The sequence below is a fragment of the Aquarana catesbeiana genome, linkage group LG02, assembly GCF_042186555.1.
Source record: "Aquarana catesbeiana isolate 2022-GZ linkage group LG02, ASM4218655v1, whole genome shotgun sequence".
Lineage (NCBI taxonomy): Eukaryota > Metazoa > Chordata > Amphibia > Anura > Ranidae > Aquarana > Aquarana catesbeiana.
Window position 1 is genome coordinate 101475993 of NC_133325.1, and position 27235 is coordinate 101503227.

General features: G+C 37.7%; 1 protein-coding gene across 6 annotated transcripts in view; it reads left to right on the forward strand.

Annotated features, from left to right (window-relative positions):
* Window positions 1-27235, forward strand: part of POSTN (periostin) — an 83052-nt gene that overhangs the window by 33024 nt on the left and 22793 nt on the right. For all 6 annotated transcript variants that reach the window (XM_073613288.1, XM_073613290.1, XM_073613291.1 and 3 more), the window contains exons 4-17: window positions 685-842; window positions 1036-1200; window positions 4226-4372; window positions 5623-5764; window positions 6562-6774; window positions 11644-11778; window positions 12956-13104; window positions 13692-13828; window positions 17644-17774; window positions 20108-20238; window positions 21277-21379; window positions 23763-23830; window positions 25098-25143; window positions 26838-26870. In XM_073613288.1, the coding sequence (XP_073469389.1) occupies window positions 685-842; window positions 1036-1200; window positions 4226-4372; window positions 5623-5764; window positions 6562-6774; window positions 11644-11778; window positions 12956-13104; window positions 13692-13828; window positions 17644-17774; window positions 20108-20238; window positions 21277-21379; window positions 23763-23830; window positions 25098-25143; window positions 26838-26870 (1758 nt within the window). The remainder of the gene's footprint in view (window positions 1-684; window positions 843-1035; window positions 1201-4225; window positions 4373-5622; window positions 5765-6561; window positions 6775-11643; window positions 11779-12955; window positions 13105-13691; window positions 13829-17643; window positions 17775-20107; window positions 20239-21276; window positions 21380-23762; window positions 23831-25097; window positions 25144-26837; window positions 26871-27235) is intronic.

The window sequence follows — 27235 nt, forward strand, 5'->3', positions numbered from 1 at the left end:
ATTCCATCCCTCAGATCCTGCCCTCCCAGAGCCCTGCTCTCTCTGAAGTGATTAATTTACATATGAAGGAAACACCTTCATAATAACCTCCCATAAACCTTCCTCTGTAGTCTTGCAGTAAGCTGTTATTCTTTGGCATGCTGCAAAACAGCAATGACACAGGAGGAGATGGGGCATGTTTACACCTCTCACCACCCAAATGAAGGCCCAGAAACACCCACAGTAACCCTAGAACCCACCCACATCGACTCCCAGAACTAGTACGAGGGACTCCCATAGCCTGCCCTGAAACTACAGAGGCTCGAAGGATCATGGGACATGTAGTATCAGGACTGAAGAAGCAAGCAAACAGAAAGTCAGAGAACTTTTAAATTCAGCCAGGGGGAGGGTTAACATCACAGACACAGAAACCTACTGTATACAGCTAATGGAGGTAAGTTACAGACAACCTGGCAGTAGGATTATGATTAATTTAAATGCACAATGCATCTGTTTTTTTGGGGTGGAAAAGCTGGAGTCCTTCTTTAAATCACTGAGGTGTCAGTATACAGTAATTTTTAAATTCCTGATCTCTTTCAAATAACAGTAAGGCTAGTTGCAGGTGAATGAAGATGCACATGTATTTTTAGGTGACGACATTGTAAAATTGAATATACAATGTATTTCCTTTTTTTAAATTGCCAGTTGCTCCTATTGACCACGTGTATGGAACTCTTGGAATTGTGGGAGCTAAAACAACACAAGAGTACTCTGAGACCTCTCAATTGAAGAATGAAATTGAAGGAGTTGGCTCCTTTACGTTCTTTGCACCTAGTAACGATGCATGGGACCTGCTGGATCCTGTAAGTAGATTTGATTATTTTTTATATGTTTTATTCAGTTAATCAATGAATATATATATATAGTATATCAATATATATAGTTAAGCTCAGTGAATCATTGCACAGTAGTTAATTTAATTCAAATAATGTAAATACTTGTATGCCTTTGTAAATGTAGTATAACCTAACATTATCTTATGATATAATATTATAGGAAATCCGTTCCTCACTTCTGAGCAATGTGAATATTGAGCTGCTGAATGCTCTGCATTATCATATGCTGGATAGAAGAATGCTTACCAAGGATCTTAAAAATGGAATGTCTCTGATATCTATGTTCAATAAGCAACCTCTCCAGATAAACCATTACACTAATGGGGTAAGACTTTCACTTCACCACATTCCATTTTAAGGCAGTAGATAAACTACTGCTGAGACCAGTGTATCTGAACACATGACCTACTTTCGCTACCCCATCCCTCTTCACTTACCACACTCAGATGATATTGAAAGAACACTTTAAACTACTTTAAAGTGCAGGTATTGTTTAACCGGTTCTCGGCCAGCTCACGCAGATATACTGCGGCACAATGGCTCTCCTGGGCGAAATCCCATATGGGTATGTCCTTCCCTTTTTCGGCCACCAGAGGACCTTTTTCGGCCACAATCCCTGTGCTGTCAGAGGAGAGGAGACATGTTGTTTGTTCCTACTATGTATGAACAGCGATATGTCTCCTCTCCTACTCAGTCCTATCCCCATACAGTTAGAACACACTGATGGGAACACACATTTAACCCCTTGATTGCCCCCTAATGTTAACCCCTTCACTACCAGTGACATTTACACAGTAATCAGTGCATTTTTATGGCACTGATCGCTGTATTAATGTCAATGGTCCCAAAAATGTGTCAAAAGTGTCCGATCTGTCCGTCGCAATGTAGCAGTACCACTAAAAATCGCAGATTGACGATATTACTAGTAAAAAAAATGAAAAAAATAATAAAAATGCCATAAAAACGCCATAAATCTTTCTCATAGTTTGTAGACACTGTAACTTTTGCGCAAACCAATCAATATACACTTAGTGCGATTTTTTTTACCAAAAATGTGTAGAAGAATATATTTTGGCCTAAACTGATGAAGATTTTTTTTTGTACATTTTGGGGATATTTATTATAGCAAAAAGTAAAAAATATTGTTTTTTTTCCAAAATTGTTGCTCTTTTTTGTTTATAGCGCAAAAAATAATAACCGCAGAGGTGATCAAATATCACCAAAAGAAAGCTCTATTTGTGGGAAAAAAAGGATGCAAATTTTGTTTGGGTAAAGCATTGCATGACCGCGCAATTGTCAGTTAAAGCGACGCAGTGTCAAATTGTAAAAAGTGCTCTGGTCAGGAAGGGAGTACAATCTTTTGGGCCTGAAGTGGTTAAAATGAAAAGCCATTGAAATTAACTGACATCTACTTTCAATATGAATTAAAGTAGAAGGGGGTTATATCCCCTGTCAGTTTATTTTTGGCCATCTGTGCCCCATTGAGGAGATTTCCCTTTACTTCCTGTGTGAGAGGAAGTGAGAGGAAAAACCTGCAAAGTAAGATAATCCCTTGGTGACCCTTAGGTTACTTCCAGTGTCTCCATTGGAAGATTTCCCCTCTATTAATTTTCTTGGGGCAACTCAAAATTTGGGATTTTCTTATTTTCTTTTACTTTCACTTTCAATGATAACAGTACACAGAGCAAGTAGAGAGGGTGAATCTCCCTAACGAGGGGGGGGGGGGGGGGGGGCACAGAGAGCAATAAAAGCTGACAGGTGTTCTAATCCCTCTCCACTCTATCCAAAACTAAAAAAAAAAAAAAAAAGTTTTGCCTTTAGTTGTAATTGTAATTGAAATTAAAATGAGTTTGTTTTTTTACTAAATGGTTAATGTGGCTTTCCATCAAAATGGAATGTCCATTGTAATTACAGCCCCCCCCCCCCCCCCCCATACGTAATGAATTAAAAATACAAAAATAAAATTTTACCAAAATATAATTAAAAAAATACTTATGGCCTAGCTTCCAAGTCTCTTGGGAAGTGCTGGTGACATAATTGTGCCTAACTGCCGACTCCTTTTCAAGCTAAGTGCTTGAAATCCCATAGGAATGTGCTTCAACCTATCAGTGAATATATTCTCACGGGATTTTGAGCTTCCAACTCAAAATCTGAGGAGGCCTGGTAATGTCACCATCTTAAATTCTTGATGAATTAAACATAAAGGTTCCACATTTTACAAACTACTACTTAGTGTGCTTTATTTACAGCAACTGATCCCTTTACCTGTGTCTTTATTCTTCCTGCATACAGTGTTCCCCTGGTGTGTAACATATTTTGTATAACCGCAAGATATTTTTTTTCTAGCTCTAGACAGAGTGGAAAGAGTTAGAAATCTATCATTAGAGATATTCCCCTCTTTAGGTCCCCAAGAGGAAAACAGGAAATCTTCCATAAGTCAGGGTAAATTACATATAGTTTTGTTAGTTACATTGTTAGGTTGAAAAAAAGACACAAGTCCTTTGAGTTAAACCAGAGGAAGAAATTTAAATAAATAAATAGAAAAAAGTACATCTACAGAGCCCTCAGCCCACTGTTCATCCAAAGACAAAACACTCTTAAAAAATGCAGCCTAACAGGGAAAAAAAAATCAGTTCTGATTTCTGTATATTTCCCAAATCAACAATCTACAGTGCCATTACTTAACAAATTATCATTAATATTATTTTACAGGATTTATATTGCACCAATAGTTTACGCAGCATTTTACAAGATAAATGGAGACAGTATAATTACAATACAATTCAAGACAAGAAGGATAGGAGGACCCTGCACATGAGTCTAAAGATCATTAACACATTTGACCATTGTACAGGTGTCCTCATTTGGAACTTTCCTCTCCACTCCTGTTCTAGTGACAACAAGTAAATTTCAGGTTTCCCTTCACTTACTGTGCTGGTGACAACAGAAGACAGGACAGAAAGTAAGACTAAATCTCCCCAGTGGGCACAAAGACAGCAATACAAATCATAAGGTTTCTACAGGCAAAAAAGTAGGCTTCTTGCACATAAAGGCTACAATTGTTTATTAAAATTATATATTAAAAGTTATATTTATGTTAGCATATATACAACATATGCTTATGACTCCAGACATCCCTATACACCACACTAAATGTTTAGTTCTACCACCTCAACTTGAAATTTGGAATTATTTTGAATAAAATTTGGATGACTAATATGTGAACCAAGGCATGGCTACGAATTTTGATATGGAACATATTTATTGAAAATTAAACTCTTTTACCTGAATCCTTACATATTTTATCAATCAATATAATTTATCCTGTATGTTTTTTGGACATTCTGCAGATTGTCACTGTGAACTGTGCAAGAATTATTCATGGTAACCAGATAGCTACAAACGGTGTTGTTCATGTAATTGACCGTGTTGTCACAGCTGTTGGAAACACCATTGGGGACTTTATTGATGCTGAGGATGATCTGTCATCTCTTAGAGTAAGTATCTTTTTGGACATGCATAATGTACTGCATAACTATATATATTATGCTCCTTGTTACAACACAAATATTTTAATTCACCTTTTATGTGATCATGAAATCGACAACGTCTAGAAAGCTCAATATTCATCAGCTCATTAATAATGTGTGTCTCCAGTTATCATGCTTTAGCAATGTATTTGTAACATGCAATCCCAATGTCTGTCCCCATAACAATGAAATGTTTTAGCTATTGTATTGGTGATATTTCATGCAGGGGGGTATAAGGAAGGATTTAGGTGCCATACTACCCAACATAAAAAGTGATTGTAAATGATCACCTTGTAAAACAACCCATTCAGTTGAAAATAGAAATTAAATGTAAAACATTTGTGTATAGATATAAAAAAAAATCCCTTTTTTATAAGTGATCACATTCCCTCTATTCTCAGCTGCATAAGAGCTGGGGGAGGAGAAGCAGCAGTACACTGAGCTTCCCAGTAAATGGCTTTGCAGCAGGGCATGGCAGGACATTTCTGATCATTGAAGGAGAGCATACCTAATCCCCAGCATAGCTACAGAACGGAACATGGTGTGCTCTCCTGCTTAGTGTGGTCAGTTTTCAATGGGAAAGCAGAGGCTTCACACAAAGGAAGCAATACAATGAGAACACGATACTTTCTCATATAAGTATATGGTACAGCATGCACATATCAGGAATATGAAGTGTTGCTTTAATAACAATTCAACTTCTAGGCTGTAGTTTAATAGCAAACATTATTTAAAGCTGAGCACCAGTTAACAGCTAAATATTCCAGTAAAATATACACAGGGTTGTTTTACCTGCAAAAGGATTTGTCTTTTTGTCCATCCATTCCTGAGATTTACAAAGACTTGTCAGACAGCAGAGTCAGATTGGCTCACCTTCTTGCCCGCGATTGGATAGCAAAGGGACAACAGCAGCACAGTAATGGGTTGTCCTTCCGTTCACTCTGCCCTCTATTTCTATCTGAAGGTTCCTTACCAGCTTATATTCACTGCAACAAAATAATTAGTCCCTAGTGCAACCCCTATCTTTTTCAGTTTTAACCCTATGCCGTAGATTGCAAGAGGCTAAAACCCAATTTGAATTTAGATATCCATACTAGTTGTATTTGCAGTTGTAGTAGTGTTATACTGAATTAATAAAAACTGGCAGCAAAAAAAAAAAATGCATCTAGAAACAAGAAATGAGAAGAGGAAACTATAATGTTCTATTTACATTTTAGGCTGCTACTATTGCTTCAGATCTTATGGAGAGACTTGGAAAACCCGGTCAATACACTCTGTTCGCTCCTACCGATGAAGCTTTCGAGAAGCTTCCACGAGATGTTCTGGAAAGGATTATGTCTGACAAAAAGGCAGCTGAAGGTATGTTGTATATTCCAGCTGTGTTTGTGTCATTCACGGTGACACATGTTTAGCCTTCTTATCTGTGGATGGGATATCTACATACATAAATAAATATCATAACCTTAGTTTATAAGTGCATTTCAAAGAATGTAATAAAAACACATTGCAACCATTAAAAGAAATGTCCATCCAAATTTCCAAAAGCAGGAAAAAATTTAGTAAAAGCAAGGAATGGAATATGTCATATGAAACAGGCCCCAGGATAAGAAAAGTTCATTCACCCAAGCGGTTGATAAACACAAACAGAGGATATAGATCATGACTAATAACATTCATCTTTTTAAAGTGATGTTTAAAATAATCTGTGCATTTATTAGAAAATGAATCACCATTTAATACATTTATAGGCCCTTTAGACTCGGTTCACACAGGGGCAACTTGTCAGGCGACTTAGCCGCCTGACAAGTCGCGTTTCGTTCTGTACTATAGAACCGTTCTAATAGGAACGACTCAAGTTGTTCCGACTTAGAAAAAGGTTCCTTTTCTACTTCGGGACGACTTCAGGGCGATTTGCATTGACTTCTATACAGAAGTCATTTTGCAAGTCGCCGCTGAAGTTGTGTGCAGGTCGCCTAAGGCAGTGGTGCTGCACGTCGTGCTTCCCCTGTGTGAACCGGCTCTCGGGAGTGTACAGTGTTATAATTATATTACTGCAGGTTAGATATTTCTACTGTAGTAGGGATGAACATTGCTACATCTCTTACATTACATATATGATCCATGAAGTTTATGAAGGTCTTCTGTGCTCCTTTTAGCCTTGGTGAAGTATCACATTCTGGACACCGCCCAGTGTTCTGAGGCCATCATGGGAGGAGCAGTTCATGATACCTTGGAAGGAAGCCCACTGCAGATTGGATGTGATGGAGACAGTTTGACTGTAAATGGCAAGAAACTGGTCAACAGGAAGGATATAGTTACAAGCAATGGCGTCATTCACTTGATTGATGAGGTTCTCATTCCTGACTCTGGTGAGTAGTTGACTTTTGCTGGATATCAACGTGTTTAAGCTAGAATAGTTAAACATATGCAGTGCTCACTAGCCCTTCTGGCTACTGCTCCACAGTCCTCCTAGACTGACTTTGCATCCATCCCAGACTGCTTGCACCCAGCCCCTTCAGGCATGCCACTCAGTCTTCTGACTACAACACTCAAGAGCCCACGTGGCTGTTCCTCTCCCTGGAGATATGCCCGGCAGTGTTCTCCTGCTGTCCTCTCCTTGCTCCTGTGCCTCCTGGTCAGGATCCCTCCGTGCGTCATGAGAAAGGGTCCTTCCTAGACATGTGCATTCGTTTTAGTTTGAATGCATTTTCGTCCAAATTTCAGATATTTTCGATATCGTTTTAACAAACGATAACAAACGTGCAGATTTCGAAAACCGAAAGATCCGACATAAATAAATGCTTTATTTTCGTTTTTGTTGCGACAACAGTTTGATATAGATAGGAGATTCGACATGAGACTGACAATAGCAATTTGTGTCCATCAAACCTGTGGTCGAATGTGACTAACCTTAGCTCTATTAGTCCAAGATTATTCTACATAGAGAGAAAAGATTCGACATAGAGAGAAAAGATTCGACATTATAGAGACAATAGCAAAAAAGGTTGAATGTGCCTAACCTAACTCTATTAGTTCAAGATTATTCAACATAGAGAGAAAAGATTCGACATGAAGATTCGACGAAGCATACAACATTAGAATTCTACTATAGCTTGTAGGCGGAACATTGGACCGGAAATGTACGATTGCGGCATTGTACAGTTCAGCTGCTCCGTTGAATCTTCTTAGAACATTCGACAGACACCATAAGCCTTCAATGACAGATTCGACCTTAATTATTTCGGATTTTCGGATGAATGCATTTTTTAACGAAACAAAATAAATAAAAATTAATTTCGGGAGTAACTAAATAAATGTATTTTTCGGATGAAAACGAAATTCCGAAATGAAATATTTCAGTGTGTACATGTCTAGTTTCGCACCTGAGCCCAGGCATGAGTTCACCCCTTCCCCAGTCTGAGGAGCTACTCTCAAAGGCCTTGACAGCCTAACATTCCATCTCCATCTTCCAATTGAACTCCACACTGCCCCTACTGGGCTGACTATTTGAGGGAACCTACCCCCTGCCATCCCTTCTGCTAGGGATTGGTCAGGGCCCTCAGAATACTCCACCTAGCTCCTCCTGGACTCCTTCTAACTGCTTCTGGAATCTTCTCCATGTTTCCTGCAAGCAGGGGGGATGTACCAGAGAAGCTGCTGCTGAGTCATCCAGCCTACCTGAGTCACTCACCCGACCCAGAAAAACACACAGGCTTGGCTGCCAGCCAAGCCTGAAAATGTACCTACACAAACACAACAAAAAGTCTATCATTAGCACTCTAGCCACGGTAGGGGGTGCTACACATATTATGAAATCTGAAAGGATTAAGAATGGTGATGATCTAAATATACTCTGAATTTACAAAATTGTGTTTAATACTCACTTAATGAGCTGTCTGCAGGCTATAGACTTAGTTAGGGACATGAGATCAGGACAATTGCAATTCTTCATGAATAGTTCTGATCAATTTCCTTATATTTTTTAAGTTTATAAGTATTACTTTATCTTTTGCACACTTTTGCACACAACCTTTTTTAATGATTTATAACATGCTGAACACATAACACTTTAATAGTAAAAGTAAGCACTGCTGCTTTCAGACAGACACTGTTAAAGTGTATCTAAGGACAAACTTTTTTTAAGCTGAAACTCAGGCAAACTTATATATACAGATGAAATACTATATGATAGCTGTTTTACCTGCAAGTGTAATTGTACCTCCTGACCTTGTGACTAAACAGTGAAAAGAGAAAAAGTACACTCAGTGGTGGAAGTATAGGGGTTGCTGAGGTTGCCATGGCGACTGGGCCCCATGCTGCAGGAGGCCCTTGAGGGCCCTCTGTATACCTTGATAGGAGGAGCACCAAGGGCAGCTGAGACTGAGCTCCCCGATCCTCAGCCGAACTGTAAATCGGCACTGTGGGGAGCTGGTCACACTCATTAGACCTAAAGTGAAAGCACAATGTGTGCCATGCTCTTTTTCTCCCCCTACAGTGCAGTACCTGTCAGGAAGAGATAAGGTAAAGGACTGCCATTTTTTAAAAGGCTTTCTGTATGTATGGATGTATGTTTTTATGTATGTGTGTGTGTTTGTGCATGTATGTGTATGTATGTGTGTTTATATGTATGTGTGTGTGTGTGTGGGTGTGTGCATGTATGTGTATGTATGAGTGCGCATGTATGTATGTGTGTGGGCATGTGCATGTATGTGCATGTATGTATGTGTGTGCATGTATTTATATGTGTGTGCATTTATATATATTTGTGTGTATATATATATATATATATATATATATATAAATATATATATATGTGTGTGTGTATATATATATATACAGTATATGTGTGTGTGTTTATATGTGTATGTGTGTGCGTACATGTGTGTTTACATGCATGTATGCACATTTAATGTATGCGCTTTTAATCCTGACCCCCTATATGTGTACAATCAGAACTGATTTTTTTTTTCTTGCTTGATCATAGCACCAGCAAAAAAAATGCTGTTCCTTCGAAAAGCGATCCATGGTCAGATCGCTTTCAGAGGCATTTAACAACCAGTAATGAGGCAATGTGTTGCCTGACTGCCTGTTTTAACCCCTTAAATGCATCATCACTATGCTGCAACTGCATGCAATGCACACAGTTGTGGAGTGGTTGCAGTGCAGCCCCATTCACCTAGGGGTATAATTCAAGGGTGTCCTTGAAGTATACCCCTAGGGTGTCCTGACTGGAAAAAGATTAAGAAACACTGGCATAGAGGAACCGATCTCTCCATTTTCCTCCTGCACCCGCTGAATGCCTGTGGGAGGGAGAGGAGGAGAAGCAGGGGCAAATGGAGAAATCGGTTTCTTTATATGCAGCCACCCACTTGCAACCAGGCCCTGTTGTTCTGCCACCGGGCTCGAAAGAAAGGGCCCTGTCTGGGGGTCAAGGGGTCCCTTCATGGTTTCTTGCATCGGGGACCTGAACGTTCTAGTTACACCACTAAGTACACTGTTCTGCTCATCTCTGTGTCACTCTTCACTTTCCTCCCATTAGCATGCTTCTTGCACTCATTGGCTCCTAGTGATGCTTCTTCCTCTCCAATACAAGGTCAAATTCAAGTACTTCAATAATGATTACAGCACAGCATTAATGTTTGTCTTCTTTTACCTACCTGGAATTCAGCTTTAACTCTGGACAGTGTATGGAATTGTTAAACCACACAGATAGAATTATTTTCTGATGAGGACAGAGAGGGAGGGAGAGGGATAGACAGAGAAGCACACATCAATGGCAATCAAAACCTAACAAGGGTTTAAACACTTCCAAACCTTATTTAACATGTTTTAGATATACTTTAATCCACTGGGTAAAGGAATGACATCTTACTAGCAGAGAGTGAAGAGTGTGTCATCCTTTTGAGTCATTTAGAACTATTTTAGCACAGTGGCAGTAAAGTAAAGTCTCCCTAGAAGATGTATTGAGCTTCTAATGCTTGCTGCAATTTATAAATAGGAAATATTCAAAAGAATTATTTATATTCACCCGACTAAGCCCAAATATAAGATGTAACATTTTTATTATTAAACATAATAAGTAAATGAATAAAAATGTTTTGAAAAAGCAATACATTATGTGTAGTGTTGTGGGTTTAACTGGAGAATCTCAACATGAGATACTTATGATTACCTCTTAAATTCATGGTCAGATAAAGGAATAAAGTGGTTTTAAGCCTCTCAAATGAAAAGTGTATGAAGCATATCCTTCTATAGATGTACTTGCCTTGATCCAAATCACCTAGTATGGCTTCTATTGGCTCTGTCTTACCTCTGCTATCTGCATGAGTCATTTCTGACAGTCTATGCCAACAGCAGATAATCCCAGGAGACAGCCCAGCCTCCAACACACAAGCAAAAGCAGGTGATTGATAACTGGAGCTGTGCATGTTTCCCTATGGGACTGTGTAGAGGGAGGTGTGTCCATTCCCTCCACTCCAGTCTCATATTACACTCAGCTTACTGCTCTACGCTGTGCAGTGTATGATGTCAGATCTCCGTCCCAGCCTTCTGGAGCTCAGAAATGCGGTGTGAAATGTGTGCTTTAGGAGGCTGTTAAGGAGAGAGGTTTGCAGATAAATAGGAATAACTTATGTAAGAGGATTTGTTTAATCTCCAAAGTCGGTATACTGTATGTGAGGCTTTACAACCACTTCAAGTCAATGACTGAAGCAATACCTGGGCAGCCCCCACCCACTTTCTACCCAATTGGAGCTGTTTGTTTTTCTTACTTTTATGGCAGTATGAAGAGATTAATTGATCTATAGCACATGCTAGTTGTATATGTGCATCTCAACAATAAACGTACCACATAACGTAAAACAGTCCGTGTGTTTGACATTAACCAATACTATTAAGCAAATTATTTTGCACCACTTATTCATGTTCAGACATTTTATAAGTGTATTTCACTCCTGTTTCAGATTTCACAAAGTTTCTTAGATTATCACCAAAGACATTTTAATGGGTCCATCAGTGCCAGTGACACGGAAGAAGATCTTGTGTTTTTGCATTATAGCAAATAACCATAAAATATATCTCCAAATAATGTTTTTCATTTTCATGTTTTCTTTTTCCTTTTTACTACATGAAGTGTTTTTTATTGCATTAGTTAATACAAAATTAATTTAATATTATTGCTTGAAATCATCAAAAATTAATTTCTTTTACATTTAACTTTTCTTTCTTCACATACTCAGCTAAGCAAGTCTTAGAATTGGCAGGAAGCCAACAGACCACTTTCACTGACCTCATGGCCCAAATGGGACTGGCAGCCTCTCTAAAACCCGATTCAGAATTTACTCTTCTGGCACCATTAAATGATGCTTTCTCTGGTAAGCAAAATGTATATGTTTAATAGAATTTGTAGGATTTCATGCCTATTTCTTTCTTACTGTTGTATTTATTTATCCATATTGAGAACCAAGCAGAGAAACTTAAAAAAAAAAAAAAAAAAAAAAAAACATTGCAGGAGACAATATTAACTAAATCAGGAAAGCAGAACTGCAGCAAAGATACTCTTTCTCACCACCGGAGTTCCATATAGATATAAGAGGTTGAGGAGCATGCCAACCACCTGGTGACTTTCGGTGTACGTATAAACAGGCTATAGAAATTTGAGTATTTACATATACTAAACCCACAGTAAATGTTCTTTAAAACAAGCAATGATGATTGAACAGGCAATGGTTTGATTTGTGGACAATTTGTGAATCATACGCTAAAGTCAGAGTTGCCACATTTTGAACTGGGGTCTATATCTTGTTATTCAATTCTAGCCATTTGTAATGCTAATAGACAAGTTATGGGGAACATGTGCTGATGCCAAAATTAGAAAACAAAATACTGTACATTTGAGCAGATCTGTTCAGCAGCAATTGTATGTATAAACAGTATATATACAACGGAACAAAAGTCCAACACAGTCAGCTCTCTAAGCTCCAACACACACACACACTGACAACATGGCTTTTGCAAGCCCACCTATTAATTGTGAAGTGGTTGGGTTGTCCATCCCTCAGATTATTGTCTCTTGTTGCTCATCTGGTGTTCTGATGAAATAGGCTATGCAGTTTATTGTAAGCTGTTTCTAAATCCTGACAGTGAAACTAAAATGAAGTTGAGTGCAGTTGAGATCTCTGCTCCCTCTCTTAATAGTGACTTGGTAGCCTTCTAACATTATAAGGTAAATACAGAGCAGGCTGCCAAGGCACTGCTAAAACTTCAGAGAAACTGACTAGACTCCAAATACAGTTCATCTGCTTTGAGCTGCAGATGAATTGCTCCAGAATACCAGCAAACCACCAATGACAGTGAGGGCTTACTTTAACTCTTCGGGTGAAGGAGTAAAGAAAAATGACTTTAGTTGTACACAGATAAATGCCTGCTTATTGTCATGTTAACAACTGTTACTTTAGATGTTGAAATCATACATACAGTCACTAAAAGATTATATTTAGTGGAAGTATGAATTGTTTTGTGAAAATAAAACTTTATTTGTCTAATTTATAGAGGAAACAATGAGAATGGATCAACGTCTCCTTAAACTAATTCTGCAAAATCACATCATCAAGCAAAAGTTTGTTCTTAATAACCTTTACAATGGTCAGGTCTTGGAAACCCTTGGTGGAAAGACTCTGAGAGTGTTTGTGTACCGCACAGTGAGTTTAATCACCTATTTAAAAAACGTTTGCGACTGTGTATTAAAATATGTTTTTAATAAACTTTCTATGCACATCATCAGCTTTGCTAAATATATCAATTCTTTACATGATTTTGGCTTCTTAGTAACAGGCAGCAGCTATGATGAGTGACATTTAGCAAAGTGTATGAGACAATTTTGCTATGTATTTGCTATCCCCTGTACCTGCCACCCAGGGCAGCTAATTAAGACAGATTTGAAGATGAAGATAAGACAGACTTTCACTCCAAACAGATACACAATTAAGAAGTGGTCAGAAGCAGGTTTTATTTAGTGCCAGTGCTACTTTGGATCAGTAGAGGGAGGAATTTATAAATGAAGTTGAACTCTATATGTAAATCTTACATATAATCTTTATCGCTGATACTGTTTATTGCTGCCCTGCTATGCAAACAGGATAGATTACTGTCCCCCATACTGATATCTAATAGGGAAACATAGGATCTGCACCTATCAACTTTAGCCCACTTTCAGTTGTGCTAACATTCCCCATTAGTATTTCTGAAGTGCACATCAAAGTTTCTTAAACACTGTTTCTAACATTAGGCTGTATGCATTGAAAACTCCTGCATGCTTCGTGGAAGCAAAGAAGGAAGAAATGGTGCCATTCACAACTTCAAAGAAATCATCAAGCCTGCTGAGAAATCATTTTTTGACATCTTGAGCCTTGACAGACGTTTCAGGTAGAATTCTAACTTGCCGAAAAAACATGTTAGATTTCCAATGTTGTTTTAAATGTAATTAATGATGCTCTTTATAACTGTAAGAGTTAATTTACTAAAGGCAAATGGGATATTCAATTTGAAAGGGGATTTTAACTTTGCAATGGAATTTTCTCTTAGCTTAGTGAATATGGTGAAGCTCTGCTTACTTCCATCATCCAATCCAAGCAAAAAAAAAAAAAAAACTCCTTGCATGTGAATTTGTTCTTTGTAAAGTACATTTAATAATTCATTAATCTAAAGGAACATTTCTTGAAAAGCCTGAATTTGCTTTTAGTAAATCAATCCTAATATTTTCTTATCTTAGACTTTGGTGCCTTGGTGTGCTTTTATTTGCTGTGGGTTATGTAATATTCTCTTCTACTGCTCTTGCTGCCACCAGGATACTACAGATGTGCAGACTTTTTACAATGACTATTAATGAAACTAATATCAAATAATAATAGGGCTATCCAGTCTTAGGCTCCGCTGACACTGTTGCGACTTGTCATGCAATTTGACAGTTCCAAATCACATGACAAGTCACACCCCATTGCCGGCAGTGTAAGCATTCATATCCCTGACACTCATGTCTCTGGGATTACAAAAAAGGTTCCTGCACTACTTTTCACCAATTTCATTGCGACTTACATAAACTTCTGTTAAGCCGCAGTGAAATTGGACATGTGCACTTTGAAATAACGCTGAAGTAGTGCGATTTCAAAGCTGCACCAGTGTGAACCAGGGCTTAGAGTAAACCTGACCATTGCTACTGTAGCTTAAAAAAACACAGTTTGCAGGATATTTCTTAAAGTGATATTAAAGTAATTTTTGTTCGTAAACCAGATACTAATAAAACTTGCATTCTTTTGTATTTTTTTCATACATTTTCTCCTCTGAGCTTCCTTTTGAAATTGTCCTCCAGCTGTGCTGCCGTACTCCTATTTTATTTGCGCCCCCCTGTGACACCAGGATCTTTGGAGTCTTGTAGGCGTCTCATCAGTATGTGCACTCCAGCTTGGATCTACAACTGTACATGCAGCTATTCAGAGTGCAGCACACATAGACAGCGTGAGAGGGAAACAGTGCAAAAGCCATGCCTCTTTTCCTTTTCCACATTGGAGATTGACAGCTGCTGTGACACTCTTTCGTGTGCGGCTCTCTAAACGGCTGCACATACGGATGAAATTTTAAGCAGGATCTCACATGTTGAGAAGACTTCTACAGGACTCCTGGCAGCACTGGGGGCATTATTAGAAAGAGAATGTGGCAACGTGGCCAGGGGACAATTTCAAAGCTCAAAGGAGGAAAAAGAAAGCAAATGCATGTAGATGATGTTAATAGTATCTGATTTATGAAAAAAAAAACTACTCTAATTTTACTTTACGCTTTGAAACCACTAGCTGTAGGAAAAGAGCAAGTGGTATTTTCCCTGCAGTAGTAGTGGTCAGACTACTTGCTATCAGGGTGGTTATGGTTGTAACTTCCTGATTAATGACTACATTTGTGGTTAGCTCTGCTTACATATTTACGTAGTTAGTCAGGTTGTAAAAAAGACTTATCCCCACTGAGTTCAACCAAAAGCCAAAAAAATAAATACACTTAAAATAAAAACTTGTATCCTTAGAACCCTAAACCCGTAGTTTATCGAGAGGAAGGCAAAAAAAACCCCTTATAAAGCATGGTTTAATTTGCTACAATATAGGAAAAAATCCTTCCTAATGTCCTAAGGTGATGTATTTTTGCATTTATATATACCCTCAAATTGGTCTGTCCTTGAGGGAGAACAAGTTATTCCCTAAATTAAGACCCATGTGGCCTGTCCAAGGATACTATTTCCATATTATCTAATTTTCAGCCTCCATTATGTTCATAACATAACAAAGAACCATGGGCTATAAGGTCACTAGATTTGGAGTACTCTGGAGAACAGCTGTACCCCAATAAATGTAGTCACCATTGAATGAAAGATACTTTCTTGTAGACCCAGTATTGATCAGTGGAATTAGGTGGATAACTCTATTAGGTGGATAGACTCCATTATGCTCATAGTGTGACTATAAGGTCACTAGATTTTAAGGACTCTGGAGAACAGTTGTATTCCAATAAATAAACAAATTCTGATCTGTGTGTAGCCCTTCTGGTTTAACAGAAGCCAACCATTAGATTAGCTTCCTTTGAACAGTCATGCTAGAAAACCTTCCTTCGATCAGTGGCTTGCAGCCAATTTGATCAGTGTATTCTGACAGTGGAGGAGTCCCCACTGTCTAAATACAATACACAGAGGGGGGGATTCCTGTATCCACATCGCTTGTGTAGATTCCGGAATTGGTTAGATTTTTTTTGTTTGGTTCGCTGGTTGAAGGAAAAAAAAACTAACTGTGTATACCCAGCTTTAGTGCCTACTTTTTATTGTTGCTTAAAATGTATTCCATGCACTGGATATCCCTTACCTGATGACAACGGAAAATAACAAATCTCCTTTTTACACAATTCTATGAGTTTTAAAGTGTTGCAGAAGCAGTGTTCATACAAGCTACACATTTATAGGCATTGACAAACAATCATGCTTACAGTCACCATGAAGAGCAATGGATTCTTGACTATCCACAGTTCATAATAAGACTTCACCAAACAGCAAATGTAGCTATTTTGCAGCCACATCACTGCATACATGTATCAAACAAATAGAATAGGAGCTGGTTGTTATAAGACAGATAGGGAAGAAATGTCTTTATACTCAAAATATATTCATTATGTCTGTATGAGCTCATGTGCTGGAAATACAAACATCTAATTTAGATTTGCTGATTGAGCAGTTTTCATCAATCATTTCTGCAGCACAGGTTTATGAAACTTTTCATAAACCGCTATGAACCATTTCATAAGCCATTTATGAAAGCTGACTTCATTTTGGTTTGGCAGACCTTTATTAGAAAACTTTGGTTTGTGGTTTGCACAGTAATTTTAACATTTCTTTTAGATTACAGTATACCACAATGACCCCATTTATTGTACACAGCATTACTTGGATTGATCACGCGTAAAAAAATAATGTTATGCTGCTGGAGATGAAAATACCTGCAGAGAAACTGTATTCTAGGCAAAGCATTTATTATTAGGGAAAATATCCTAAATTAATTTTAAGATAGTATATTTAAAATGTTTTATTTTGCAATCGCATGGCTGTAAAAATGAACTAAAACGGATTCTTAGGCAGCTTTTTCTATTCCACTCCACCTCCTTGACATAATAAAGGAAACAGGGGACACAATATATTGTTTATAGAGTTCTGTGAAATATTCTTAACTAATAGAAAAACCGAAAAGAACAGAAAAGACGTATTTAAAAAAAAAACTACAATTGGCAATGAAGCTGGGCAAGAAGCAATGAGAAAGGCAAAGTATAGTGTCAGATTCCTGCTGTCTACTTGATATATAACTCTCATTGGTTGCTAATAGTTACTACACTTTGCACATTTTCCTTATTAGATGAATGTACTGTATATTTTTTTCAAAATTTGCAGCTGGCGATGCCGTGATAATACAGTTTTGACATTGCAATACATGTATATTATTGACAACAATTTATTATTTTTTATATTATTGACAAAGAACAACTAATATGGCATATGGCCACTTGACTGTTGACCATCCAACAATTCTTGTTTTTTTCAGTACTTGTGCTCTTTAAGGTCTTTCCAGAATTTAGTGTCTGCCTTACGATGATGTTTATTATATTATTATTCATTTGAACCGTTTGCACATGTAACCTTCTCTTTATGTTTCTGCTGATAGCATTTTCCTAGACCTGATCCAACATGCAGATCTAAAAGAATTATTATCAGCATCTGGGGCCTGGACCCTCGTCATCCCTACCAATGATGCCTTCAAAGACCTTAGCAGCAGCGATATTGAATTTTTGAAAAGTAGGTTTGGTTTGGTTGGGTTTCCTAAACCTGTCTTAAGGGACCACTGACAGGTCTTAATTTTCAGAGTTACAGGAGCTTTCATTGCTGTGCTAATTAGTAACAGTTCAAAATATGTACTTATAATCATTCCACCTGTAATTCTTTTAAAGGATATGGAAACATGACCTAGTAATGGTACTTTGATGACTGGTCTAAGAAATCTTGATTTAGAGTATGTAATTGAATTACCATTTATATTAGGTTTAATACTTTATTTGGCTGTTTTTGAAAACAGTTGAGCAGAGGGTTTAGCCAACCTTTGCACCTAACCCAATTAATACTTGATTACTCTATTCACTTGAGCATGACAATGAACTCATCTGACTATCCCACATTCACAATCCACCTTTTTGGGAATATAAGTGAGTCAGAAGAACCTACTGACCACCAGCACAGGGCTGGCATTTGTGGTGGAGGACCCCCCTTTTTTTTGTATTTCCATCATGTAACGGAGGGGACCTTTACATTTGCATAACATTTTGTTTTACAAAAACTAGCATAATTTGTGGGGGAAAAAATGTATTACATTAAAACTACGCACAGTGGATTGGTGAAATTGCCAGTAGATTTTTGAAAATACCCTGTCACTAACTTCAAAAAAATGCAGGCAAAAGTACAGAAAAATCTTTAAGTACTTCAAATGCTTCTTCCTTTCCAAAAACATGTTTATTGCCTTCCATTGTGCTTTTTGCAATGTGCTTTCTTTAAATAAAGTAAATTCCTTAGCACAACTCTCTCCTTCATTGGATGTCATCATAGCCCTCTTCTGGTCTGGGAGTATCTAATTACTCTCTGGGCTGTTACAGCTCCTTTACTCTTCCCATAACTTCACTGTGTAGCCTTTTACAGTATGTAGATACTGGGAGTTGGGTGAATGGGAATGACAGCTCTGAGTCTGCTGGGGCTGATAATATTACATCCAAATGGTGGACCCCAGCAGAAGTCTCAGTGCTTTTAGGGAAGTAATTGCAGGTAAATAACATGACTATAATATTTCAAATGAACATAAAATCTTAAGGAAAGATTGCTGTTGTAATGAATGGCTTGATGACAGGGTCTTTTAAAGAAGTTCACTCATCTCTGCAAGGAATAGAAATAAAAAAAAACTCAAGCTTTTAACACTTTGCAAATGTGCTGTATTGGGAAACATCTATACTTTTAAAGGATTAACAAATTTGCATATATTTCCCATGACAAAAATGTATATACTGTGAATATAAATTATATTTAACTTTTCTATGGGGATAAGGGCATCCTATTATTTTGTCTTACCCATTAGTCACTTGAAGCTTTATAGTTACTGATTTATTTTTTATCAACCAGAGATTACCTTCAGTGTTGACAATAATGCGCTAAATTAAGAAAATAGCTTTCAGAAAAAGTTTATCTAAGTAATTACCAATGCTGTTAAACATTTTCCACTCAACATATAGAAAAAAAACAATATGAAACTATGTATTAAAGGGTAACTCCACTCTTGTGGGAAAAAAAATGTGAAAAAAAAATATATAGCATAAACAGTACAATTGCTACACAAGCTATATTGTAATTAAGTATTACTAAAATTACCTTTCCTTTCAATCTGCAGAATTTTCTGTAAAATTTAATATGGTTTGGCAAGCTGGAGGCATTCTGTATACCATTGGTATATGAAAAAAAAAACCCTGAAATGTAATTTCCTGCTTTTGTGATTGTCTCGCTGATTTTTCCAGAAGTCTGAGCAAAGACAGAAGTCATATTTCAGGCATCTTCTGCATCAATCATTTTTGTTGAGATGCTCCCAAAGGGTTAATCTCAAAGGGGTGCTGACACTGCAATTTCCTCATTAGAAAACTGCAAGTGCATCAGCTGACTAGTACTGAAAAAAGACACTCCCAATCAGATTCACTCTCCAGACAACAAACAGCTTTTTCAACAGAGAAGAGGCAGTTGGACTCTGCAACAGAATTTGTTAAAATCTGTGAAATATGCATAGATCACCCAGAGGGGATTGCTTTTTTTATCAACAAATATGGAGTTACCCTTTAAATGAGTACTGTTTAGAAAAATAGTAAGTCTGAATACCAAACTGATTAGTGAGGAAAGTTACAAAAAAATATATATATTTACCTATACAATATATATATATATATATATATATATATATATATATATATATATATATATATATATATATATATATATATATATATATATATACACACACAGAATATACACCTACTTGGTTATTTTGCCTTTTTAAGAGTTAAATAATTTGTTTGATTTATACATTCTGTTCATTGTGTTAATAGGTAACAAACTTGCTCTTCAGAACCTCCTTCTCTACCATCTGGCCCCAGGAGTATTCATTGGTGGTGGATTTGAGCCTGGTGTAACAAACATTGTGAAATCTCTCCAAGGAAAGAACCTTATGTTTAAACTTGTAAGTTACATTCTTTTTAGTATAAATGCATTAAAAAGGACTGTGCCCCCAAAGCATATTGCATATCCTACAGTACAGTGTACAGTAAAGTGTATTTATTGGTGCATGTACAAGATAGATAGATAGATAGATAGACAGACAGACAGACAGACAGACAGACAGACAGACAGACAGACAGACAGACAGATAGATAGACAGACAGACAGACAGATAGACAGACAGATAGACAGATAGATAGATAGATCGATGGATAGATTTTGATGTATATACACATATGAACATATAACTATAGCATACAGGGGGCCAAATACTGTTTGGTTATACAGTGAATGATGTAGATAACAAAAGCAATTGGCAAATAAATTGTAATTGATAAACTCTTCATAATTAATATTAATTCTGTATGATTAGAGAGGTTGTCTTTGAGATGGACATTAAAAAAGACTGTAGGGCTCTCAATCATATTGCTATGAGGTTTCATCACACATAGTTGCTTCCTTGACTACTACTAATGATTTTTGTTCATTTGAGTACACTTAAGTTTGTACTTTGGTTAAATAGTTGCATATGTATGCATGAAATTATCCATACAACAGAAGCTCCATGTGCACTGGAGTCTAGTCTGTATGCGTATGTCAACAATGTGAATAAAATATGTCTTTAGTGGTTTGGTCATTTATCTAGCTATGTACTACTGCCTGATTTCTGTGGATACCTTAAAGTGTTTGTAAAGACTATTTTTTTTTTTTTAATAACAAACATGTCATGCTTACCTGCTTTTTGCACAGAGCAGCCGGATCCACCTCCTCTCTGGTCCCCTGCCAGCACTCTGGGCCTCTCCCCCTTGCCGAGTGCCTCCATACCAACCTGATTGCTATGGGGGCACTTGTGCATGCTCGCATAGAATGCATGAAAGTAAAAAAAAACCTTCAACCTGTAGAACCACTTCAAGTCATAATTTTAATACACACTGTTACATGTATTGCTGTTGGATGAGAAATCAAGTGCCCTAATGAATATATATATTTTTTTCCATAGCTAAACGACTCTATTAGCATCAATGGTGTTCCCTCTAAGGAGAAAGATCTAATGGCTACCAATGGTGTGATTCATGTAGTAGATAAACTTATGTTCCCTGCAGGTTAGTGATATTAAAATATATTATACATTATCATTACTGATATTCTTCATTGTTGGTTTGTAGACAAAAATTGTCCAGCAAGAGAATGTACTAAAGCTGCATTTATTATGGTAGGGCTATTGGTTCCTCTGGCCAGAAAATGGTTCAATGCATTCTATAAAGTGTGGCATATTAGACTGACACTTTTTGTTTGTAAAGAGGAACTTCAGCCAAATCCTTTACTTTTAGATTTGGACAGAGCAGGAAAGGGTTATAATTGCTGTTGGGTTTTATAACTATTGCCATTAAGGACATTTTTCATAATTTGCTGTGTGGTCTGTTAAGTAGGATGCAAGCAACATCTCTCCAACTGGGAACAAGGACTTCTGTCAGGTTTTAATGTTGTCTGTACCCTCACTGGGGAAATCTCTTCCCTTGTTTCCTAATCACCAGGACAGGGAGCGAAGTGAAATCTCCCCAATGATGATGAAGAAAATAAATAAAAACCTTACAGGGGTTCTGATTTATTTTTCTCAATCCCCTTTTAAAGATGTTACAATTTTCCCCACTGAAACCAAAATTAAAAAAGCTCTGGATGCAGTTAAACTTCACGTTTTAAATGTTTAGCTATGCAATCATCATTATCAATAATTATACATTGTGGTTGATCTTATGAAGGAGTAGAGAATGGTCACTTTGAATAATTAGTCATTTGCAAGAATTAAAAAAAAAAAAATCTTTGGCCTGCACATGATTAAAGCAAACACATCCTTGCCTTATTTTCTGAATAAGTCATTTGCAGCAGTATGTTACAGCGCCCAAATTGCTGCTAAAAAATAATGTCACACAAGGCACAGCAGAGGTAGACATACTAGCTGTGCAACCTGTACCATAGCAGAGGGACCTCTAAAATCTTGAAGCCCATTAGGATAATGGGCTTCTGGAATCTCAGCAGCCAGAAGATGGCCTGTGTAATTTAACCACTTCAGCCCAGGGAGGTTTTACCCCCTTAATGACCAGAGCATTTTTTGCAATTCAGCATTGCGTCCCTTTAACTGACAATTGTGCAGTCATGCGATGCTGTATCCAAACAAAATTGACATCCTTTCTTTCCCACAAATAGGGCTTTCTTTTGGTGGTATTTGATCACCCCTGAGCTTTTTAGTTTTTTTATATGTTATATATTATAGTTTTTTTTATTATAGCGTCTACAAAATAGGGAATAGATTTTTATGGCATTTTTATTATTATTATTTTTTACTAGTGATGGCAGTGATCTGCAATTTTTATTGGGACTGCGACATTGCGGCGGACAGATTGGACACTTTTGACACTTTTTTGGGACCATTGACATTTATACAGCGATCAGAGCTAAAAATAGCCACTGATTACTGTATAAATGTCACTGGCAGGGAACAGGTTAACACTAGGGGTGATGAAGGGGTTAACTGTGTTCCCATGAGTGTTCTGACTGTGGGGGGGATGGGCTAACTGGGACATGACAGAGATCACTGTTCCCGACCACTGGGAACAGTAGATCCCTGTCATGTCAACTGTCAGTACGAGGAAATGCCTTATTTACATTGGAATTTCCCCATTCTGCCTGTGTACAAGGCAATCACGGGCCGCAGGAGGACACCAAGTCCTCCCAATCCGCGGGCATGCTCCCGCAGTGTGCAGGGGGATCGAGCACGCTCTGTCTGTAACTGAGCCCGAGCAAGCCGCTGTAAACCTATGGCGATTCGCGCAGGAGAGCCATTGTGCTGCCCTCAAATGACGGCGACCGGTTTTTAAGCGGTTAAGTGAATAAACGTACTCTGGCCAGGTTCTTTGTTGTTGGGTGGAACTTGATGGCACCTTCCAAATCCCAGCACAAAGGTTTCAGGAATGAGCATGTCTAGAGGAGTTCCTGTTTCAGGAAAAATAACCACTGACCACCAATGAATAGGAACCCTTCACCCAATGACACCAATGGAACAAAAAAACCCTTGTTACATTGGCATAATTAGGTGAAGGGAAGAACACCAACTTAACACCAATGTAACAAGGCCCTTCTGTCCCTGAACACCACATTTCTCAATGTTCATCATTTTATCTCACAATTCAGTTAACTATAATGCATGTGTTACTTGCCATTACAAAAGCAATAATTAAGTCCCAAATATAATTTCTGCACAGGGGCCCTTTGCTGACATCATCTGCCACTGAAGCACAGTGCTGTTCTTTACAAATGTGTTTAGTGTAGAGGGCTATTACAATGAATGAGAAACAGAATGCCCAAAGAAGAGTCCTGCCATATGACATATCAAAGTCAAAGGACCAACCTCTCCTCCAATAATAGAGTGCATTAAGTGTTTTGTTTGCCAAGATATTATTACAATATTAAGAGTCTGATATCTTTTAGATGGAGCCATTGGTGATGAAAAACTGCTTGGAATTCTAAATAAGATCATCAAGTACATTACAATCAGGGTAAATTATATTTAAGTGACCTTAGTCTCCCATTTTGGACCTAATAATATTCATCTGTAATTTTCTTCTCTTGTATTTCTGTTGTGATGTTAAAGTACATGAACAATGTGTGTTCACACCTCCCCAGAGGTCCTTTGCACAATTGGATGTTGTATACCAGCAAAGTAATTTCCCATATGGACTGTTTTTATTATCCAAATAAATCATTGAAGTAACAATACCTGTTAACTTGAGTACCCACACGCAGGTCATGCAGTCAAATTTTAATTTACAATTGCAACTCTAAATGATCATCCTATAATATAAGGCAGCATAGACATGTACACGTTGTATACCCAAATCATGTTATTATTGTGCATACAGTACTTCACATTGCAGACATTTCTGTATCACTGTCTTTGCATGGCTAATGCTGGCAACACTGGTAGATTTTCATAAATTCATTTGTACAAAAAATATTGTCAGTGCATTCAATAATGCCATTGTTTGCTTTCAACATTGGATTTTGGAATGAATGGAATTTCCAGAACGAAAAAATGACATTCACTGTTATGCTGTGTACACATGGGCGGACTTTTCGGCCAGACTGGTCTGACGGGACAAATCCGTTGGACAATCTGAACGTGTGTGGGCTTCATCAGACCTGCAGCGGACTTTTTCGAGCCAAAAAGTAGACGAACTTTAGATTTGAAACGTGTTTCAAATCTTACCGACGGACTCGAGTCCGGTCGAAAAATCCGCACGTCTGTATGCTAGTCCGACGGATGAAAACCTACGCTAGGGCAGCTATTGGCTACTGGCTATCAACTTCCTTATTTTAGTCCGGTGTATGTCATCATGAACGAATCCGTCGGACTTTGGTGTGATCGTGTGTAGGCAAGTCCGTTCGTTTTAAAGTCCGTTGGAAGTCCGTAAAAAGTCCGTCTAAAGTCCGTCGGCAAGACCGTCGGACCTTTGATGCAGAAAAGTCCACCCATTTGTACACGGCATTAGAAATGTGTTCATTCCAGAAAATAAATTCCATTCTGATCCTTTGAATTTTCTTATCACTATGGTCAAAACAGATGAATTTGGCCCCACTAATGATTAGAATATTGAACAAATGTTTGGAAAAGGAACATTTTCAAACAAAATTCTACTATGGTATGGTTAACTTTAGAAAGCAGTCTTTTTCAAGAGGGTTAAAAAGAGAATTTGACTGATCACTGCTTTATTTTGACTTAGCTCTGTAGTAAATGTTATCCTTTTATTTATTTATTTTTGTTAGTTTGATCGTGGCTTCAAATTCCAGGAAATTCCCCTGACCAAATACTGTAAGTAATATCTTCATTTCATAAGGGTCGTGCTTCCTCAACCCGAGGATTATTTTTAAAAACCCTATCCAAACTTACTGAGAAGATTTTAGTTTGGCAGCTTGAATGTTTGATAACTTCCCTAAATTGCAGCTTGGAAAATGATACCACAAACAAAGGAATTGCTGATATTTGCTTTTTGACCAAGCTCCAAAACCATGCAGCTCGTAACATATCATTTTTTTTCTGGCATTCAACATTGATAAAATGCTCCAAAGGCAGTTTCATATTAGAGAAAGGCAAAGTAATAATATTTTAGAACTTTTACAGCACTGATGTGTTTTGCATTGTTTTACATTTTTAAGAATAATTGTAATGAACTATTTTATTAATATCCCCAATGTTATTTCCTATAATCATCTAACTGTATATGCTATTCATAGTTAAAAATAAGTAGACTTTAAGCATCAGCAAGGCTTTGGAATCTGATTGGTGTCTATAACACTAGTTCTTAGGAAGCACACATTGATAGCGCTTACATGGCCCGCAGTGTTTTCCATTGTACATGAAAAATGAATACCTGCTGCCATTCTCTGTAGTATATGTAATAATGGGGTAATAGCATTGTCAAATTTCTCTTAACGTGATACTGAAGTCTCCTTCTTTTCTGTTGTTGTTAAAAATAACAAACATGTTATACTTGTTTTGCACAGAACAGCCCATATCCTCCTCTTCTCGGGTCCCTCTTCGGCACCCCTGGCCACTCCCTCCTGTTGAGTGCCGCCACAGCAAGCAGCTATAGGGGCACCCAAGTCGAGCCGCAAGTTCCTGTATCCATTCAGACACAGAGCCGTGGCCTGGCCCCACCCCACCCCCTCTCTCTCCTCATTGGATCACTGACTTTGACAGCAACTGGAGCTAATGGTGTTTCACTGCAGTCTCAGCCAATGGGAAGGATTAGTCCCAGACAGCTGAGTCTCTCATGCAACATCGCTGGATAGAGATGGGGCTCAGGTAAGTATTAGAGGGGCTGAGGGGGGCTGTTGCACACAGAAGGCTATTTTATCTTAATACATAGAATGCATTAAGATAAAAAACCTTCTGCCTTTACAACCACTTTAAGTTTACACCCAGCCCAACCTAAATCACTTAAATACATTTCAAGTGCAAGTCTTACAAAGTCTTGTTTTCTTTGGAAAGCAATTACAGACAGGGTAGAAAAGCCTGTCCCCTGCCAGCAAGCAGTAGAGAAAGAGCCTTGCTCTCTGTCTGGAAGTAGTGGTCTCTCTGCAGAGGTCTGAATCAAACCTATTGTTCTCTAATACGCAGAGAGCATGAGCTTTGTTATTGCAGAACTATAGATCTGACTGAGCATGGAGCTTATCCTCTGCAGAGAGACAACTACTTCCACACACACACTGAAAGAGTTCTTCTCTATAATATGCTGGAAGTGAACAGGCATTTATAAGGAAGCTGTGGTTGCTTTTTAAATAAAACAAGACTTTACACACCTTTGTTTTAATGCACCTGAAATTTATTTAGCTCATTTAAAATGAAGGTTAATTTGGGCTTTAATTATGTGTAGTGGTGTGGTCATTAAAGCTAAACGTTTGCATTGACTTTTCCATGTACATTTAGTACATATGGTAATGTACATATATCAATTAATGTAAAGGAACTTCTGTTTAAAATGTAGTATTTTCTTTTCCTTCCAGTCACAAAAACTATTACTACAAAGATCGTCTCAGGTATGTATCAAGCCACTTCTAAAAATTGCTTACCATTGTATATTTCACCACATATTGGATATACATGACTTTTCAGCCAGGCGGTGAGACAACAAAGGTTTTAATATTCCTTACTTGTCTTCCTCTGTCATGTCTGTACAGGTTGGTTGAGCATCCATTGTGACCAGTGGGAATTGTAGAAATGTTGCTGGCAGCCATGGTGTTTACTGAAGTCAATAATTATTTGTGGTTAAGGCTGAACTCCAGGCATACTGATAAATACACAGATAAAATACATATATAGGATCTGTTTTATTTGTGAAAGGATTTGTAATTCTGTCCAGTCCAGTCCTGTGATTTACATAGCTCTGGCACACAGCACATCC